The sequence below is a fragment of the Tachysurus fulvidraco genome, chromosome 24 (assembly GCF_022655615.1).
Source record: "Tachysurus fulvidraco isolate hzauxx_2018 chromosome 24, HZAU_PFXX_2.0, whole genome shotgun sequence".
Taxonomy (NCBI): domain Eukaryota; kingdom Metazoa; phylum Chordata; class Actinopteri; order Siluriformes; family Bagridae; genus Tachysurus; species Tachysurus fulvidraco.
The window spans coordinates 7,201,902-7,224,455 of record NC_062541.1 but is presented as its reverse complement, the minus strand read 5'-3'; the positions used below and the strand labels follow the sequence as shown (position 1 = coordinate 7,224,455).

Sequence of the window (22,554 nt, the reverse complement as noted above, 5' to 3'; positions counted from 1 at the left end):
CTAACTAAACATGTGGGAATCCATGTGGCTTAAAATATACTTTGCTACTATGGTGCCTGAGGTCAGAATGCATGTCCTTATTGGCCCCTTAGACTGGTAAACAAGGCAATGCTAATTCCCTAGTGAGGGCCAGCGATTCCATCAACACTTGGCAAACACTTTCACGCTGGATGTCAGCATAATGCTGCCATTTGTTTCATGTTTCAACAATATCATTCCTCTCCTTTGGCTACAGGAATGTGCATGGGTATTTCATAGAAGTGTTAATACTGTAACGGCATCATTTCTTTTTTATTTGTATGCAAGGATTATATATATATATATATATATATATATATATATATATATATATATATATATATATATATATATATAAAGAGAGAGAGAGAGAGAGAGAGAGAGAGAGAGAGAGAGAGAGAGAGAGATAGAGAGAGAGAGGTGAGTAGAAGACTGATCAGCAAAAGTCAAATTAAAAAATAATTTTTAATTAATAATAAATTATTAATGAATGATTAGTTGTACATTCAGTGTCAAATAATAAATTTATCTTTGACAATCCCCTTAGTGGTTCTTATAATTAAGTACAAATTTGGTCTACTTGGAACCTCTTCTCATAGACAAGAGTCTATTATGAGATTCATTACAACATATTGTTTTTTTTTTGTTTTGTTTTTTTAACCCAATTCCTTACTCAATCCATTCAACACAAAACAGATTAAATCTTTCTAACGGGAAAATGCTCCAGAAAGCCCAAAGTTTCTGAAGTCCAAACTGCCTTGTGAATCCTTTTGGAGCTGCTCTGTGGGTGTTATGGTCATGGCGCAAATGCTTATCATGGTTTTGGGCCATCTCCAGTGTTTGTGCCTTACAAACGTTACTCCATGGCTGGTATTGTTTCCTCTACTGTCCTTTTCACCCCTCTCTGGCCAACAAAGCCTGCCGTCTTTATTGTACAGCGGTACTTGAAATGCAGGCTTCCCACTCTCTGCATTCCTGCTACCCTATCTTCGAAGAATTTGTGGGCGATTTAGAGATAGAAAGCCCTTCACCCAACAGATGAGCCTCTGTAGGCATGACAGAAAGAACAAACGCCATGTTGCGCTCCATTTATAGAGCCACTGAGAGAGCTATAAAAGGAGAGAGAAAGTATCGGCTCAGATTGCTAAATGAGTATATTTTTATTTCTTGGTGGAAAAATATTGTCTAGATAATACAGTTTTTGTGTTTTTTTAATGTAAGTCTTATTAGTCTCTTTAGGTTTGCTATAGTTCTTATTTGACATGCACTACATAGTACACTCATATGTAAAAGTTTAGGAACCCCTGACAATTTCCATGATTTTTTTCATTTATAAATATTTGGGTGTTTGGATCAGCAATTTCATTTTGGTCTATCAAATAACTGAAGGACACAGTAATATTTCAGTAGTGAAATGATGTTTATTGGATTAACAGAAAATGTGCAATATGCATCAAAACGAAATTAGACAGTTGCATAAATTTGGGCACCCTTGCCATTTTTTTGATTTGAATACCTGTAACTAATGAGCACTGATTAATTGGAACACAATTAATGGAGCTCATTAAGCCTTGAACTTCATAGACAGGTGCATCCAATCATGAGAAAATATATTTAATTGGCCAATTGCAAGTTGTTGTTCTCGTTGACTCTTCTCTGAAGAGTGGCAACATGGAGGATTCAAAACAACTCTCAAATGACCTGAAAACAAAGATTGTTCAACATTATGGTTTAGGGGAAGGCTACAAAAAGTTATTGCAGAGATATAAACTGTCAGTGTCCACTGTGAGGAACATAGTGAGGAAATGGAAGACCACAGACACAGTTCTTGTTAAGGTCAGAAGTGGCAGGCCATGTAAAATATTGGAGAGTCAAAGGCGAAGGATGGTGAGAACGGTCAAAAACAGCCAGCAGACCACCTCCAAAGACCTACAACATCAACTTGCTGCAGATGGTGTCACTGTTTATTGTTCAACAATTCAGCGCACTTTGCATAAGGTGAAGCTGTATGGGAGAGTGATGCAAAAAAAGACTTTTCTGTACACATGCCACAAACGGAGTCGCTTGAGGTATGCAAACGCCCAGCTTTATTTTGGAATAAGGTGCTGTGGAGTAATGAAACAAAGATTGAGTTATTTGGTCATAACAAGGGGTGTTATGCATGGCGACAAAAGAACACAGCATTCCAAGAAAAACTCTTGCTACCCACAGTAATATTTGGTGGAGGTTCCATCATGCTGTGGGGCTGTGTGGCCAGTGCCGGTACTGGGAATCTGGTTAAAGTTGAGGGTCGCATGGATTCCACTCAATATCAGCAGATTCTTGAAAATAATGTTGAGGAATCAGTCACAAAGTTAAAGTTACACAAGGGCTGGATATTTCAACAAGACAAGAACCCAAAACACTGCTCAAAATCTACTCGGGCATTTATGCAGAGGAACAAGCACAATGTTCTGGAATGGCCATCCCAGTCCCCAGACCTGAATATAATGTAAATGTATATAAACATCTGTAGGGTGATTTGAAGCGGGCTGTCCATGCTTGGCAACCATCAAACCTAACTGAACTGGAGATGTTTTGTAAGGAGGAATGGTCCAAAATATATTCATCCAGAATCCAAACAATCATTACAGGCTTTAGAAAGCGCCTAGAGGCTGTTATTTCTGCTAAAGGAGGCTCTACTAAATATTGATTTGATTTTTCTGGTTTGATTTGGGGTGCCCAAATTTATGCACCTATCTAAATGCGTTTTGATGCATATTGTGGATTTTCTGTTAATCCAATAAACCTCATTTTACTACTGAAATATTATGCTGCCCTTCAGTTATTTGACAGATCAAAATGAAATTGCAGATCCAAACACCCAAATATTTATAAACGAAAATCATGGAAATTGTCAGGGGTCCTTAAACTTTTGCATACGACTGTATATAGGGAAATATTTAATGTGAATTCAGGTACAGGACATTTAACCATGGATCATACATATTTATCCCCTTCAGGTCTGGGCGCCTTCTTGCAGCAGTGTAGTAGACATGTAATTAAAAGAAGAGTGAATATAACTCAAGGTTCTGAGACTTGAATGCCTGCCTGCTGTTAATAAATAAAATGTTCTGGATAATGTCTTATTACAATTTAATCATTATTAATGTACAAAATTTCAATAAATAATGTAATGCTGAAACATTGGGAACCGTATTAAGTGCTTGTTCTTCTTAATAAAATCCTAAGTAAGAGTTTTATTATCAGAAGGCATGCTTGCAGTGCAAATCCGTTGAACTCATAAAGAAAAGAAATAATGTTAGTATTGGCTGTAAAACATGAATATTTGCTGTGTCTAAATATCTGGTATGATTCATGAAAGGTTTTGCCTTTTCTCTTTAGATTAGATTTAAAATGTTCCAGTAAAAGAAACTAATTTCGAAGCATTTCTAATTGCTACTCAATTCTTTGAGTATTTACAAAGTTTTCTAGTCTGCTTAAGAATTACACAGTTCATATAAAGATGTTATGGTGTGCTTTTATTTCCTAGCAGCACTAGGGAACGTTTACGAAAGTTACACTTTCAATGACAAATGATACGTGTAGGTTATTGTTCTAAAATTGAAAGACATTAAAAAGAAAATCGGAAAGTGTTGATATAATGTCTGTGTCTTATATCACTAAATGGATTTTGGAATCAATAAAAAGATTTCAAATAAAAAATAAAGATAAAAGCGGCACAGGGCGCATACATGTCATTTCAACCTAAATTATTTGTATAAAGGATATGAATGACTATAACAATAGTTTGATTGTGCTGAGGGCTGTTTTGCATTGTGCTGCAGCTCTCACATACACAGGCCTTGTTGTGGGCCACACAGGACCGGGGCAGATGTGGTCAAGAACAATGGCAGCTCCTTGAACAGAGAGTACGGCAGTGACTGACTCCAAGGGTACACAGGCTGTAAAGAATGCCTGGCACTGAACCAGGATCACTGACGCTATTACAGACCCACCTTATCTCTAATGATTGCCTGGGACTGACTGAACCACACCTTCAAAGGCCAGCCCATCCGCCTCATATGCACCAAAGACTATAGAGAAGCTTACTGGGGTGTCCTCAGAGCGGAGACAGGGCTGAACTGAGAAGGACGTTGGCAGGCCGTGCAGATTGTTGACCCAGGCTCAGAAGATCTACATCCAGAATGGCTACTGCAGGCACCTCAGGGCTTGGACGCAAGAAGAAGGCTCCTGGTCTCATGGATCAGATTGGCAAGTTCTTTGGAGGTGATAAGAAGAAAAGAGGAAAGGTGAGTGATGAGGGCTGACACATCAGTGCATGCATTTTGCAGAAATAAGGGGAAAGTGGTAATGCATATTGCTTTTGTGGTTTTTGCATTCGTAATTTACATCAGAATGAGACACCTTTGATACCGGTGAAGAAAACATGTCATCGTGTCTGTTGATAAGCTTTTTGAAGCAGAAAACATCTTGTTATAACAAAGAACTGGGAATTTCAAGATGACATGATATATGCATGATGATTAAAGCTGTCAGTTGCTGTGAATGCAAAAAAAATTATATTATAAGACAGAATGCTATTTCAAAGAAAGAAAGAAAGAAAGAAAGAAAGAAAGAAAGAAAGAAAGAAAGAAAGAAAGAAAGAAAGAAATATCTAACTAATCAGACTAAATCGTATTGTAAGATACAACAATGCCATGAAGATTAATCAGTTTTCAAAAGTATTGTGTGCTGTGGTTGTGTGAATTGGTTGCGTCCCAACTGTATACAGATGTTTTTTTTTTTATATCTACATACTCTGGACTAAGTGCCCCAATAAAGCAACATGCTTTAAAGTAACAAAATCTGTTATAGACTCCATCTTTTACTATTTTGTAGTATTTATTGTAGTCTTTAGTGTTTATAATTCTGCACTGGTGTCTTCTGGTTGGGATTGTTTTTTACATCTGGGAACTATTTATTTATTTATTTATTTATTTATTTATTTATTTATTTATTTGTTTGTTTGTTTGTTTATTTATTTTAATTAACAAATTTTCTTTTAGTATGCCACTTTACACCACTCTAGTTTCCTTTCATTTGTTCCCATTACAAACATGTAATAATTATAAAATGTAAAAACTAATTAGTGTACTGATCTGTTCCAAAACAACAATCCTAAGATCATAAACAAACAAACAAACAAATGTTTGTTTGTTTGTTGTTGTTGTTGTTGTTGTTAGTTAGTTAGTTAGTTAGTTAGTTAGTTAGTTAGTTAGTTAGTTAGTTAGTTAGTTAGTTAGTTAGTTAGTTAGTTTTTGTCTAAGGGATTCATCTAGAACCTTGCAAGCAGGGTTTTTTTTGTCTGGATAGAATTTTTTTGTGTGTAGTCAGTACTAAAGGACAGAAATGTAACCAAAAACTCACCTATAACCTATGACATTATGTTTAGGGTTCATTTCGTGGTCATCTGTCTTCCTCACCACCAAGACCTCAACATTCCTCATCCCGACGTCGTGGAGATGTGAACCCTGTCGTCCATTTCTTCAGGAGCTTTGTAAGTGCAGATTTCACATGCTTACTTTGATTGGGTACTTTGTGAACGGTTTGATACTAAAAGCAGAATTCTCTTAGGTTATTATCTTTTATACAAAAGGAAAAATCATCCATTAGCCTTAGCAGCAGCCTTTCTTCAGTCTATTTTTCCACTGAGAAGACTTTCGTTTCTTATGCTTTTGTGTTTCAACCTTGCCCTTTTGGTGTGTCAGTCTTTTCATACATCTTACATGCCTTAAAAACATATTCCTCACTGTTCTGGTGAAACAATACAGCCCCTTTGAGTAACGCTTTAAGTTCATTCTAATTGAAAGAAAAAAATAGAGCCAAACATAACCTCGACTACTGGCAGTGCATTGCTTTTTGACACGCTTCGTGAGCTGCCATTTGCAGCCCATGTTTACAGTCCAAAGTTGTCATTATGTCAGATATATAGCTTGTGTTTGCAGACTTACATTGCTGACAGCTTGTTTTTCCAACCAGACAGTGGGCAATGACTACACACACTTACTTCACTCATCTCTTTGCTATACAGATTCTTTAGATAGTGGGATTTTGAAAGGAGATTTTTAACAATACTAACAGTAACTTGTAGTACAGTTACTAATAGTAATAACTACAGTAACTGTAATGCACAGTAAAAACACTAAATCTTATGGTTTTATAAATAAAGATAAGACTGCAACAAGCTGTTGTTTATAGGAAAAAAAACAATGATAGAGTAGCGTTAAGGTTACCAATCTGAATTAGCAATAACACCAAGCATGTCTGGGGTCCTTTTTTTCATTTTCTCTCTGCCATACAAGTTCCTCTGTATATCGTTACTGCTGCTGTTGATGCAGAGATGGAAAATAAATCTGAACCATCTCACCAATTGGAATAGAGTTTGCAGCGGTGCTGTGGTATATACATAAATAATTAATGTCAGAAATAATTTAATATTCATGGAAAAATTTTAGCCTGTGTTTTTATCTCTGGTTATATACTTTTTCAAGCTTTGATCTTTCATTCATCAGACAGAAGTTTGCAATCGGTATTCACTGTATGCACTAGGATTAAACTGTCACATATACTGTGTTTTAGATATTCTGTACTCCATTTGGTTTACAAGTGTTCATCTATGCGATCAGTGAGTAACCGAACATTTTTTATGGTTTTTATCACCCCACAGGTGTCCTCTCCTCGCCCTAAGTCAAGGGTAAGTTTCTTTTCCCGTTCCTTATGTAACCTACTCTAGCTTTCCATGCCACAAGGACATGATGTTCTAATGCAAACTTTTATGAATCATTAAGAGTTAACAATTTAAAATGTAAATAAATAGATAGATAGATAGATAGATAGATAGATAGATAGATAGATAGATAGATAGATAGATAGATAGATAGATAGATAGATAGATAGATAGATAAATAAAAGTAAAAAATAAAACAGTAAAATGAACAGATATTATATTTTGTTTTATATAATGTGTTAAATGTGAAATAATCATTTATGAATTTCTGTCTGTAGGGATAAAAAATATAAATATTAGTCATGTGTAAAAATACACATGTTAAAAACATATTAACTATATAATAATACATAATAAGTTATAATAAATAAATAATAAGTACATAAAAAGTAAACATTGAGACATGTGAGGAGTATTTGGTCCTTTAAATGTTCTTACATGGAAACCCTTAATGCATTCAGATCTTAGTTATAGATAGCTAGAGTAAGAATATAAGGGTTCTAGGTTTAAGCTTATCACTGTTAATACTTATCACTGATCATCAAACCTTTCTGAATATTCATTTCTAATTCTGCATCATGTGTGTTAATGCATGTGACATCGTATCCCAGATCTGTACATACAATATAGACATCATGTAATTCATAAAGATTTTCTTCCTGCTATGTCGAAACATAATTGTTCTATCTTGTTACTGGTTTTTTTCTCTGTCTTTTTTTATTTGCAGTGGAGAGAACTCTTGGGCCTGGTATGTCTCCTGCTTTAAATTAAGTCATGTTTGTGTTTACAGTCATCTCCATAGGCAGACCTTCATGGCTTGAGCAGTCAGCTTTCTTTTCCTCTCTATTGTTTCTAATGTGTCTTCTTCATTAACAGCCATTTCTCTTCCCTGTGAAATAACTAAATGACTTATTCGTAATTGCAGCTTTTTGCCCTATGGTGCTCTTGTCAACTTGACACATGCTTTCCAGAGCTCTTTGTGAGGTTGGGGTTATTTATAATCTTTTTAGGATAAAGCATCGGCTTTAATGTCCTCTATTAATTTATTATGGGGAACAATTCGCCAAAGCAGAGATTGATGTGTTGTTGATTTCTAATAATCTGACTTAAAATCACTTTGGGCTAGTAAACATCAGCAGTGAAAGCTTCAATATTGGCCTTTATACAGTATTAGTGAGATTTTATGATCTAATGCATGGAACAAGAAAAGCCCTATCGTAAACATCTGTTTCATTATTTTGCTATTCAACTGAAAGCTTACTGTTTTGATGAATATTGATATGAATATTTGATGACAAGATAAGGATCAGTTATAAAAGCAATTATATGCATAATAAGAAAAGCCTCCTAGTGGTCCAGTGGCAGGATCCTGTGCAGTCATTGCTGCAGCCAGGGCGGGTTGCATTAGGAAGGGCATCTGATGTAAAACCTGTACCAAATAAAATATTCAGACCGGATGATCCACCACGCTGACCCTGAACACAGAGCAGCCGAAAGAACGATGTACACGTAGTAAGGATATAAATATATCTGTATAACAGAGTTGTTGAATGTTAAGTACTAATCACTCAAATGTATTGATTTATTTCCTAGAACTGCAGTTCTGACCGTGGCAGCTATAAATCAAATCACAGGTTACTCTAATATATTATCGTTTCTAAATGAACGACTTACAGGGATCATATAAAAAAGATGTACGTAATTATCTCTGTGAAGAAACATCATTTGTCGTTCTTTAAGAAATAATATATTTAAGCATTGACAAATTTCTTGCTGTATAAGAAGAATGCAATGCTTCGGGAGTACTGTTTTTAATGGGGAATAAAAAAACCTGACACAGTAACTTGACACAGTGTAAAAAGGCCACTGTGTACATCTAAGTATAAAAGATTATGTAGGATTTAGTCTACATGCCCCACAGTCAGTCCACTGAATCCATTAGCTCTAAGTATCAGAGTCACTTCCAGCTTCTGTTAAACACAGTTACTCTGCAGTATGAGGGTCAATATTTGCTCAAATTGAATTTGTTTTCTGGCACTTTGATCCAGAGCTGCTCTCTGCTCCTGGATGACTATGAGACAGTACAGCTTTTTTTCCGAGGTGAAGCCAGTGAAGCAGTTTTCTCCTCTATGGGCCTAGAGACCAGAGCGCAATCTCTGTGTCATCCAACAGCTCACACTCCCTTACTTTTTCCTCATCTGCCTCTGCAAGTGTCCGTTTTCTCATTTTAATCAATTACTCCTCAGCACCCCTTTCTGGCTCAGTCATGTACTGCCTGAGTCTATGGTTTTGCTTTACATAAGTCTTCTTTCAGAGGAAAAGTGTGGTGAAAAAGAGAAAAATGTGCAAATATATAAGGATGAAAAAAAAAGCTTATTTGTTAAACTCATTTGAACAGCTGATTTTAAATCAATTCAAATGAACCACAAATGAAAGATAAAATGTCTAGACTGTGTCATTTTTCTCTTACTCCACATTCGTCATGTCTTTAACGTAGCTCTGTGTTTACTTTGTGCACATGTGATAACCTCAGTGATGAGTCAAGGATGTTTGATCCATTCATTCCTTAATGTTTTCTTTTTTCCCTTACAGCTTTTCACCATCAAAGCCTTTTACAGCACAATAAGAGAGACATTCATTTTATATTGTTCAAAATTTATTCAAAATCATGGTCACATTTTACACAGTAAGCCCTAACAATAGCGATACATGTAAAAACCCTCTGATAGTCTTCATGCCACCTCATTACTCCAGTACTGGCAGCACTTTACTGACATCCGGTTCAAAAGAGAATAGAATATAACTTCCTTGTATTCATTTTATTGCTTTAAATTGACTAGCAAATTCTCAGTCAGATATACGCCGATTATCTTTAGCCAATTATTTATCTTCAGTCCGTTTAATTGGTCTTACATATTTAATCTTTAATAATTTAGCAATTATTTCTTTGACCATTTCACTATTACTATTTAATTTAATATAAAATTTTAATTTTAATGACTTATATTCTCAGAGTTATTTATTTTTATATTTTTAATCTCTATATTTAATTTTGAATTTGTTGTAAATTGTTCTTACATTGGAAAACAGTTGTATAGAAAAAAATCAATATTTTGTTTATTATTGACTTTTTTATATTAGCCTTTCAAGACAGTTGACACAAACTGAAATATTTCCAATATTTTCTATTCAAAAGCTTAAAATAAGCATCAGCTGACATAAAGAATATAATTTCATTCATTTTAACATCAAGTTGACATATAAACAAATATGACAATTGAAGCTTTGAAGCTCAGTGTACTTCTACTATATCAAATTATTATAATGATATCATACAGAATAAGTGAAAAAATCAAGTAAGATTCACATAACTCTTTTCCTAACTCTTTGTAGCAGAAACCAAAACATAGAATTTGTCCCTTTTCTGTTATGTCCATATAAAACACTGAATTTATTTCTGTTTTTACATTACCTACAAGAGTATGGGAATATATTCATAAAAAAGTTTGTTGATCTTTTTTTCACACAAATATTGATATCTTCAAAATAAATGGTGATAACAAACCCAGCCAAACCCAGTGTTAAGCTGACGTCCATTCCGGCCACATTGCTTAACAGGTGACTCCAAATTTCATTAAAAGGCTTTATGGCAGCTGATGCTTGTTGGAATTACCCCTTAGAAATGTTTATGTAGATTCATTTCAGTTGTCCTAAAGGACTAATGCAGGTGTCACCACTTATCCAAAGCAATAAACAAATACAGATGTGACCATACAATGTAGAATTACAAGAGATGACATTACGGATTGTTAAGGGTTTTATAGAATTTATTTTATATCACATGGTGTAACATGATGTAATTACTGAGCATACACAATTATGGAATATGATGTTCCAATAATAATGCTAATTACAAAATGACATTTAAAATGGCAATAAGAACGAAAAGAGGGTCTAGCTTGGGCCTTCTGTGTATTGATGTAAGATATGTTTGTAGGCTTCACCATCAGCACGTGGCTCAGAGAGTATCAGATCACCCCACAGACGCCGTCGAGAACAGAACACACTCTCGAGAATCTTCAATCTGGTGAGCTTGGTGTAGCACCATGTCTGCAAACTCATGAAAGTTTGCAGGAGTCGACTTGTAGGACTAATTGATTGATTGATTGATTGAATGATTACACTTCTAGCTAGGGACCAGGAGAGAAGGAGGACATTCGTTTTTCTTAAGACTCGACTCACATGAAATGAAAATGAGTCACGTTTGCTTGCATAAATGAAAACTAAAAGACGTTTTTAGGCTCTAACAGTAACGTAAGTCTTATCACTTATGCTATATATCTTATTAAACACCACAATAGCAGAATCATTAATCCCAGTGTATCATGGAAATATATTTAATGTATTTCAGCATGGAGTTTTCCTATCATTCAAAAACATTCAAAGTGCCTCTATGTCCCTAGAGCTCCTTCGTTTCAACTTTCCTTTTCCTTGTCTATCACTGGTCAGTCCTGCCTGCATGTCCACCTGCATGACCCTAAGCCTCGGACACTAATCCACAATCTCCCTATTCATTAGGTCCTCTACCAGTCTACCTATTTACCTTTTTCCTCACTCTACTGAATTCTCCATGACTGTTCCTTGATCATCGATGCTTATCTTCACATTTCCATTACTTACACGCATGGCATTTCCAGGTCCTCTGGGGACACACTGGACACCTGCTGTGGATGCTGAAACACAGCTCTACATGGTGTCCAACCTGATGATTTATTCATTCTAGGAAAAAAATAGAACTGACTCTCTTTTATTCAGACTTCCTTTCATATTAATTTGTTAATTGCTTGTCTGTGATATTAACTATAATGGCATCGTTACGTACGACTCTTCCTTATGTGAGCTTTCGTCGTCTTTTTACTGTTTTGTTTTAAAAAGTCTACATTAAAATTCTGAATTCGATTCTTACTAAAATCTTAATTCCATTGTTGATTTAAAATTATAGCTAAATAGCTAAGGCTTTGGGGACATTAATTTTTCACCAGATTTCCTTATATTACTGGTGTTAAGCAAAAAAAAAGGTGTTGATTCCTTTTCTATAACGGCAGCTCTGACAGTGGTTTAAGGCTGCAAAATGAATATTAATGCCTACAGTTTTCTGTAAGGAGTCTATGTTTACATTTATTCAATGAGTCTTCAATGCAAGTGCATTGACTGTCAGCAAAATCCTCACAGTAACAAGGCAAACATGACAAAGCACATGTTTAATGTGTAAACTAAACTGCTGTGAGTGTTAAGAGAAGCTTAACTCACTTTTGTGGACTGATCAGAACATGAAATGTAGCTAGAAAAGGTTAAAAATGCATGTTATGTTATTTTGTAATAAATTAAAAATCATAATTATTGGCAAATTCATGTAGTATAAGAGAAATAAAACATGTCAAGACATGCTGCTTTAGGAAAATAATCAACTTCAGGATGGTAAAAGTAACTCTGCACTGATCCACAATACCCCATGCCTTCTTGGATAATTTTCCTATAACAGTACTTGAAATGTTTTATTCCTTCTCACATTCACTTAGGTTTTATGTTACATTATCATTGTGTCTATTTTTAATTTAATTTAATTTAATTTAATTTAATTTAATTTAATTTAATTTAATTTAATTTAATTATTTTTATTACTTTTAAATTAAGTTTAATTTAAAATTATTTTTAATTTAATTTGTTTAATTTTATTTTATTTCATTTAGTGGAGGTAAAATCCTTTTTAAATTTAAATCCAATTTAAATTATACCTAAATTGCCCAGGAAGTCTATATTTCAGGAATAATTCCACTACAGCCATTAAAGGCAAGTCTTCATACTGTACTTGCTATGACCTACCTCAGCTTTTAATGCACATATTTTCTCCTTCTAAGTACTCCATATGACAATCATTACAAAAAAAAAGCAATCTTCCTTTCTACATTTACTCCTCTCATGCAATAAAATGAACAGAGCTCCAAATTGCACTAATCACTCAAAGAACGTATGTGATCAAAGTGATGGCTGTAATGTCTTCTATCTCCATTTGTGTTCCTATTTGAGTGCTGCTCAAGAGTGCTAGCTGGAACGTATTCTCATTCAGATATTTCATTTTCTATTCAGCATAATCATACACTTTACAACAGATTTTGGAGAAAGGCTGCACGATATGACACAAGCAATAACTGATAATGTCTATTCATCTGCATTTCTTGTTAAACGCAGGGAGAAAGTAGATCTCGTTCTCCACCAAAACGCTGGAGCACCATCTTCTGAGCCCTCGAGTGACACGAGAACGAGCCAGATAGAAGATAAGTGAAAGGATGTGGAGGAGGAAGGAAAAGCAGAGGGTCTCTGCCTTGTGGACTCACACTTTGCTTTGCATTTAACAGACTAATATTGGCCACCTTCGCTTATTAGACAGTGATACAATCCTGAAATCGGAAAGTATTTACCTACAGAGTGATAAGAACGAGGGGTGTGCTGGTGAGATTCAGTGTTTATGTGCCTTCAGCCATATTTCTATAGCATTTAGACAAATAAGTGCCTTAATATCATCAAATATACAATATAAATGAAGAAACTATTTAAAAAAAAGTTAGGATCAAATTTGATTTGTACCTATTCCTCATACCAAAAGTGATCAAACTGATGATATTGTACCAACATGGCAACCTCCACGACGGCACACAAGTCCAATTGAGTTTCATTTAAGTAATAAAAGTAATATAAATCGATATAAAGCCACCTCCTACTTGATTTTACTTAATATTATGCAAAGCTGCATCAGTAATCAATAGTCTTATTTTCATCAAAGTTTGTTTTCAATCACTTTGTCTTTCCTCCATGTGAAATATACACCTAGTGTATTTTTTTTTCTTTGATACTTTCAATATCTTTCATCCTCTAATCCATATAATACTGTGAGAAATGATTCCAGGTTGTGTTATGTAAGTGTAGCGTATTTTTGGATCGTCCGTGTTCCTTGTGGTTGTCAAGTGTCCTGTCTTGTATAGTTTGTTTCTATGTTTAAAATGATTTGGCATATAGGATTTTGGACTGTGTTTTGCCACTTAAGACCTCTTTATAACATTTCAGTATTGTATATGTTTAATGCATGACAATAAAATATCAATTTGTTTAACATTAATTCACAAAGAAACATGCAGCAGATACTAAAATCGCAAGTCTCTGAACTGGAAAAGCAGTATCCAAGCCAGCAGAGATGCCCTTCATTTGCACTGATGTAGTTAAATATTGATTTTAATGGCTTGAGAAATACACTGAGTGGAAATGTTTTACTTTTCTGTATTTTTGTATAATATATCCAAAATAAGAAAGGATCAAAAAAATTCCAGGATGGCAGATCTTCAAAGGTAGAGGAGGTGCATGAGAGGAAATGAAAAGTGAAAGATGGATCTGAGGAAAGATACGAATGACGGTGAAAGGAAGGATAGAATAGTGATGAGAAGAGTGAGATTGATTTTATTCAACTTTCTGTTTATAATGTGTCCTCATATTGTGTTTTGTGTCTCCTAGAACTTTCATGCATGTACTGTTTATAAATGAGTGCTGAAGAGATAAATAAATTTCAGTTATTCTCCCCATCAGCGCTTTATATGTCCCAAATGGTGCTACAGAGTCATAATGCAAAGAATATTTGAGTAAGAGTGGCCAAGTTTTTAAGTTATGATCTGTAATACTTTTAATCAGTGGATATTTTAAGTAACAACAAATAAAAATTCCTAAATATACGTGTGGGTATATTATGTGTATCTGCTCTTGACAAAGCAGTGTTCTTTTACTTGGAGAGAATAGCAGCATTAGGAATCCCAATGTAATATGTAACAAGGCTGGACATATTTATAAATGGTAAAAAGCATCACCCACATTTCTATGAACACCCTAAATGAGTTTTAGTGCTATCTGAAGTCCTGTAATTGCACGTGCAAATCAATCACGTCCTCCACCAAACTGTCAGTAATCAGAGATGCAACGAAGAGACTGAGTGAGATGGAAGAAGGTGATCACAGGAACAAAAAGACATTCTTCTGCTATTTTTATTATCATGCTGGAAGTACAAGACAACCGTGTAACCGTGAACAATCCATCCGTCTATCCATTCCCTCTACCACTTATCCTATACAGGCTCACAGGGAACCTTGGGGCACGAGTTGAGGGACACTCTGGATGAGATGTCAGTACATCACAGAGCACAGATGCACACACTCCTGTACATATTTACGCCCAGTAAACAATTTAGAGCTGCAAGGACTAATCTAATCTGACACACAAAGCCGATGACCCTGTGCCTGAACCCTATGATTAGCTTTCAACAATATCTAATTGTATTAAAATACTGTTTTCGGAATTTGGTCATGAGTGGATCTTCAGTCATAGCTTTTTCCGTTATCAGCCCATGTCTGTGAACTGAGTATTTAGAGGAAACCCCTGAAGCACAGGGAGAACATGTGATCGTCACACACACACAGGGAAAAGGCTGGAATCGAACCCTTAAGCCCATAAGAGCTAACCACTAAGCCACTGTCCCACCCAGCATGTAAGAACTATATGTTTCTGTGTAATTGTTAAATGTTAAACACACTCCCTTCCATTATCTCGCTTCTTCTTAAAATTTCAGCAGTGCATAATTTTATATAAACAGCACTTTTGGGAACAGGACACTCCTACAGAGGATGAGATAATGCAGAGAAAAACAAGCTGAGACAGATTATAATGCTGCGGTGCCCTCTTGTGGTCATACAGGGAAGTGTACAAAGAGAAGGATTATTTTAGAATAAACAGCATTATTCGATAACCTTTTAATAACATTTCAAATTCATATAACTTTTATAAACAGTTTACAGGTAAATATAGCAGATCAAATCAGTTGAGGAGCTACCAGGGATTTCGGACATTGTAATGTCTCCTTTTTAATGAAAGGGCTATTACAAAATGTTTAGATCATATTAAAATGGCTATTATTCCAATTTCTAGCTTGTATTAGTGTGAACTCATTGAATAAATGAATGTATTTTGTGAACTCAGAGCTACATTTATAAATCACTGGCAACTCTTTCAAGAATCAAATATAAACAATACTGGGATATTCAAAATAATCTATGAAGATCTGGAGACTATAGTGGCAAAACTGGGAACAGAAAAACATTCAAAACATTCACATATGGCATGGAGGAAATTTATTTTAGACTATTCACCTACTCTGGGATATGAATTGGAAGGAAAACCAGGACTCTCTGGTGTTAACTTGTGAACTAATATTTTTACATGAAACAATAAAGCTGACAGAATGGCACAAAGTAGTCTGGTAATTAAATAGATCTCACTGGCAGCATCTATTATGTCTTTTCTTTTAACAATTTTATGCAAAAATGGGTTCTAAATGATAAATATCAGTTTTAAGTCAATACTTAAAAACAAGTGTTGCGTCTGGAACAATCTGCAACTTTTAAATGCTTCTTTTCCCGACATCTTGATACGTCTGGCTAACATACAGCAACCTGCATAGAAAACAAGGGAAAAAAGAAAAGAAAAACGAAAAAAGAACCTCACTAGAACCAGCAGAGTGCATCACTGAGTCTGTGAAGCCAAGAGGAGAAATTCAACAGCAACCTATTCCACTTGTTTTCTGTTTTCTCTTCATCTAATGACTCTTTATGGTCCTTGTTTGAACAGTTCTGGTTGTATGTGTGTACACGGGAACATATGTGTATTAAGTGTCTGAGCCCTTATACTTATACCTGTGTATTAACACCTGTCTGGAATGTGACAGATGTATGAGTAGAGCGGTTGCGTGTAACGATGTTATGCGCTGCTGCTTACAAGTAGCACTAGTGGCAATATGGAGGGGGTGTTGCCATGGCTCATCTCTCATCTCTCCCCAGTGAAGGGTGGGTTAAGTTCTCAGGGATTTCCACCAGTAAAGACTCTGCAGCAGCCGTACCATCTGCTTGTAGCCCTCCCTCTCTCCATCCCTCCCTCCTTCTTCTTGATGTATACACACACATACATACACACATAAACATCATTAAAAAATAATAGTAATTATTATCACTAATAGTAAAGGAGTAGATATGCATTGATAGTAAAGAAATAGATATAGACATAGCTAGATACATTCATTAACTTTTCATTAACTCCATTAGCTTGTTAGCAGCCAGTCTCTGGATGACAGGGGGCTGTTATTGAAACTCCAAAGCTTATCATTTTCCAGTAACACTGTTTTTTTAATCCTCTTACAGTATACCAAAGCGATCGGCATTACGTTCATTACCACTTTAAAATAACACATACTGTACTTTTTATCCGTTTTTAGTTACATTTGATGTTGTGGAATGTCTGCAAAATAAATAAGTTCCTAATGATTATAGCAATATGACTAGTATAAAGACTCATTTCCTCATCAAAAGCTATATTATTTCTCTCTTGAAGTGAATAAGACTAAAAAAAAAAATATTTTATCACACAGAACAACCACAAAGGACAAAATACGTTTCCTCTGTCTGTTAGAAAGCACTGACACTGATGACATCTTCTGCGATGCTGTAAATATTTGCATCAATATTAAATAAAAGAAAATTACAGAAAATCTAACCATATCAAGCATTATAGAGTTTTTTTTTTTTTAAAGTAGTATCCACCAGCGTAATAATTTTAAATTATTAGAACAAGCATTTAATTGAAAAACTTGCAGTGGGGAAAACTGTCTAAGCTGCTGTTATGGAAATGTAACCTGCACCTTCTGACCAAGCAGAAGGAAGAAGCAGCATTCAACATATGCTAGCACTGGTGCAGCTGGACACTACCATAAAAGCCTCGGGAGCACAAGTGGCTAAAATCCAGCGTTGCTTCTACTGAAAACGTAATGACATTTAAACAGTGCAGACTCACGTGTTTTGCGAGGCCTGAAAAAACAAATCTATTAAACAGAGCTCCTAAACAGCCAGCAATGAGGAAATATGACCTACTGAATTCTTCATTCGCTGCTTTAATGAAGCTTATCTCCTGTCCCAAAACTAATTACAGGTACAAAGAGACACTGGCAGATGAAAGAACCTGTGCTTTGATAGATGGTGTGGGGCTCCACAAATACGATTTCTGCCCTAATTGACAACAGAGGAGTGTGTGTGTGTGTGTGTGTGTAGCTCTTGGTGGATTTGTTACGCTGTGTTGTGATTGCTATCCGTGCAGTAAAACAGGCAGCTGACACATGTTGAACGCTTACACACCCGTGTACTCACACATGCCTGAATATTTTACAGTGGTAATGGAATTGTTCCTGTATTTGTGGCTGGATGAAGCACAGTGCATTTTCAGCCGGAGCGAGCATATAAAAAAACTGTGAAACATAAACAGCAGTATATTTGCTCATGAGAACTGTCTGAGAAATATGGACCGTTCTTAAGATTATACTTATTACACACATCATTTCTGGCAGCTCAGGAATTTCAACTATGGTTCTAAACATTTCGGCTTGTAAATTAATCACGGAAGGATCCTCTGCTTGGATATCATTTAGTACCAAAATATACAGTCAAACCCTGCTTCCAGCGTTATAAACAAGATTCATGTTTATCGTCATGTGTATAAAGAATACTTTTATATACAGTGAAGTTCTTGTGCTACTTTGGAACACGCCTACAAAAAAATGATAAGTAGCTCTTAGGTCTTAGGTCAAACTGTAAGCACTGAACATAGACAAACGATTGAGCAAGATTATTAATGTGCTCCAGACAAGAAAATAATAGTAAACTGTTAACAATGTACACAGTCATACAGTGACAATGTCATACAAAGGATTAATGTAAATTAGAAACATTTCACCCTTAAGGGATTTTTCACTGTTTCAAAAAAAAAAAGTCCTTTTCAGTGTTATGTCCAAAATAAATTCATATATGCCCAGCTAATACTTCTGTACGCATATCTATACATGTTCATTTTAATGTTTAATGATATCAAAATAATGTTTAGGGTTTAAGGGAAATTATACCTTTAACAGTATTTTCATAATCTTGCCTGTAAACACACATTTATGGATATAAAGTGTTTGTACTTCTGTTACACTGTAAAATCAGTGTCCTTATTATAATCCAAATCACACAAGACAAATAAATGTCTTGTGCATTTTTACAGCTGGCAGCTTTAATGTCTTTGAAATTCCGCAGATAAATATTCGTCAAAAACGGAAAAAGTTAGAAGACTGAAGATCCACTCAGGAACAAATTCAGAAAACAGTATTTTAGTACAATTAGATATTGTTGAAACCTAATCATAGGGTTCAGACGCAGGGTCTCGGGCTTTGTGTGTCAGATTAGATTAGTCCTCGCAGTAAAGTGTGACCTCCGACCCTTCCCCCAACCCATATGACCAGATACTCTTAACTTTCTGCTGTCACTGCAACAGGCTGGTGTCGGTCGGAAATAAGGAGACTAATCAGATGAGACTTATGGTCCAGGAATGAGCTAAAAAAACAAATGAATAAATAGATATAAAAATACAGCTAATGATTGTTTTTTTTTTTATAAAATATAGTCTAACATCTGTCTTCTTGTAGTCCTTATAGTATCATGTATACATGTATGTATTTATGTATGCATATTATATATATTCATCTGTATATTATATTCATAGTACATACACATCTGTAAATTACTGTTTATAGTAATAGCCATATATTTTCTTACATCCTTCTGTAAATTTCACTTATAATTATAGCCATCTGTATATTATGTCCATAGTACACACACACATCTATAAATTACTTATATATTAGCACTTTATTTAACTTATTTAAATCTTGTACAAACTGTATATCCTGCACTTACTGCTATTGTGCTCTGGTTAGAGCTAAACTGCATTTCGTTGCCTTGTACTTGTACATGTGTAATGACAATAAAGTTGAATCTAATCTAATCTAATCTAATCTAATCTAATCTAATCTAATCTAATCAAATTTTTAAGACTATTGACATAAATATTGACAGTGAGTTGCAGGGTATTCAGGACATATTCAAAGAAACACTATGTATAGACTTCACAACGAATTAGCTGGATAATAAAAATAAGCTAAAAGCTGTAAATAAACTTTATACATCAAAATGTTGTTGTCCTTCAAACCTTGAAAAACAGTAAACGGAAAAACATGTAACGTATAACCAGAGCCCCTGAACTCTGACCTGAAGGCGGAGCATTTTCAGCCCCCACTCTTCCCTGATCAGCATACGAAAGCGACCAACCTCCCCCCAACACCCCCCAATGAAAAAAGGGGGATGAAACAGTACATTGTGATAGAAGACGACAACCACAGGTTGCAATTTTGTAGTTTGATGTTTCTTTGAAAAATCAAACAGGAAGTTACAGAGACCATAGACACATACTGGACATACAGTGATGTTCAGATGTGAAGTTCAATACCATTGCGTGTGAATGTTGTTTATTTGACCTGTTAAGGTATGAGAGATAATGTTAACGGGCAAAACAAGACAAAATATGCTCAGACATTTACGCTGTTGTAGATTGCTAATGTTATTACTAATAAAATACACACTAAGTAAGTATGCTTTTTCCTTTTTATAGTTTCTATCTTACTGATTTCTTAAAGTTTTCTTTCTCGATGTTGTCAGTCTCACCAGAATCTTTCTTGTTTAAGCATAATAATGCTAGCAAGCCCTCCATAGGGGGGTTGGGGAGTCGGGATAGTTGGCCTAAGAAAACAAGAAAGAAAAAGAACAGCACAGCACAAAATCATAAATGTTATCTTTCCACATGTGACATATTAAAATTCAGATATATAAGAGATAAGCAGATATTTAAATCATATCACACAGGGTGTGATTTTATAACCTATTTGAATAGAATAATCATATTCTTTGAGAAGGATGGTATTCACTGCAGATGTATACGGCAATCATTCATGCTCATCGTGGTCCTCCTGTGCCCAGACCAGAGGCACACATTTGTCTGAGCTTTTGTGTTTGCTCATGAGGAAAGGAGGGGTGATAGAGTTCAGCTCCACCCCTCCCCCAATGAAAAAAAAAAACAAAAAACATCAATGTTCACGTTTGCAATCCAACATCCATCTGAAGATGAGGCTTCAATATGTCATCGGGGTTATTAATAAGTTTTTGGACCACTCTGCTTGTGTATGTTATTCACACTCATTTAAGAATAAAGAGAATTTAATTGAGAAAATATATGAGGAATAAGAAATCAGTCCAAGAAACCAGACAAAAAAAGGCTCTTTTGATAAGCAGATGGATAATTGTGCAGATGGATTGATTAATGACTAAGGCATAGGTGGTATGTTGTGCTTGGTGCGTAATGATGGGTGCGAAGTAACGATGGTGTGGAGTTAAGTGTCAGTGAGGTAAGTGGAGAGCATAGAGTCAGGTTGCATGCCGTTCAAACACATGGCCCATACTGGAGCATTGTTTAATGTCAGGGTGAGGAGCGCGGCTTCAGTGGACACAGCCCCAGCTGTCACGTCCTCGGATAATACTCGATGACTGCACTTCAGAGACGGATCAAATTGCTCCTGTAATTTACAGCCCAATCTGAGGAGCTGATGTACTGCAGTGCACTGCAGTGCTGAATGTGTATGTCACATAAACTGACCATTCAGAAACATGCCATGAGTTTTTTTAATTATTTATTATATAATCTTCAGGAGCTGCTTTATTCTGGTTAGGGTCGCAATGGATCTATCCAGGGAATGAGGAGGGAATTCTTGGCACCACACACACACACACACACACACACACACACACACACACACACACACACACACACACACACACACACACACACACACACACACACACACACACATATCCACACACTCATGGAGCAATTACAAGTCACCTATGCAAATATTAGGATATTTTAGGAGTAAAATTATTTGATGTATTTTGAAATATTACACAGATAAACATTTTTGTCAGTACTTTATTTGATTTGGAGCACTCTGGTGGTGATAAATAATAAACTTAACATGTGTTTGTAAAACATCCTTTCTGTGATTCTTATTTTTTTTTGCACAGTATTGATTATCTACTGTACTGAACAGTCCACAGTACAATTCTTTATTGTGATTAGTTGAAAGGAATGAATGAATGAATGAATCCTGCTAGATTTATATTAATGCATTCATTCTAAAACATGATCATTTCTGTAGTAACAGTTTATCCTGTATACAGATGAGCCGTATGGATTTTTTAAAAATGTATTTATTATTTTCATATAACCGGATACTGAGGTTTTTCTTTTAGAATTTAGAAGTTTACATACATGAGTTTCTATACTTTTGATTGCAAAGGTTTGCAAAAATAAAAACAATAATCAATGCATAATTTATGATAGATTTATTCTGGTTTATTCTCTGAATTTGTAAGTAAGTGTCTATCAGTTAATGTTCATTACTGGTAATACTGTCCCGAGTTACTTTATCTGTAAAACCCACTCCACTCCTCCAGCTCTGTCGAATCTACTGATCCATTGAGACTTCCATCTTTTGAATATGACAAATTATTTAAGTAAGGGTTGTAGAAAATTTTGAATGACCTTGGTTTTATATATATATATATATATATATATATATATATATATATATATATATATATATATATATATATATATATATATATTTATGCTGTGTGTGCGAGTGTGTTAAGGGGGGGGGGGTGTTAAGCTGGAACTAAATAGATTAAATGAAGAACAAACTTCCC

General features: G+C 35.1%; 1 protein-coding gene across 1 annotated transcript; it reads left to right on the top strand.

Annotated features, from left to right (window-relative positions):
• Positions 1-4,074: 4,074 nt before the first annotated feature.
• Positions 4,075-14,565, top strand: mbpa (myelin basic protein a). The gene is made up of 6 exons (XM_027175532.2): positions 4,075-4,310; positions 5,453-5,557; positions 6,728-6,754; positions 7,515-7,535; positions 10,785-10,874; positions 13,037-14,565. Exons 1-6 carry the CDS (start codon positions 4,206-4,208, stop codon positions 13,085-13,087), a joined length of 399 nt encoding a protein of 132 aa, XP_027031333.1. The 5' UTR covers positions 4,075-4,205; the 3' UTR covers positions 13,088-14,565.
• The last annotated feature ends 7,989 nt before the right edge of the window (positions 14,566-22,554 follow it).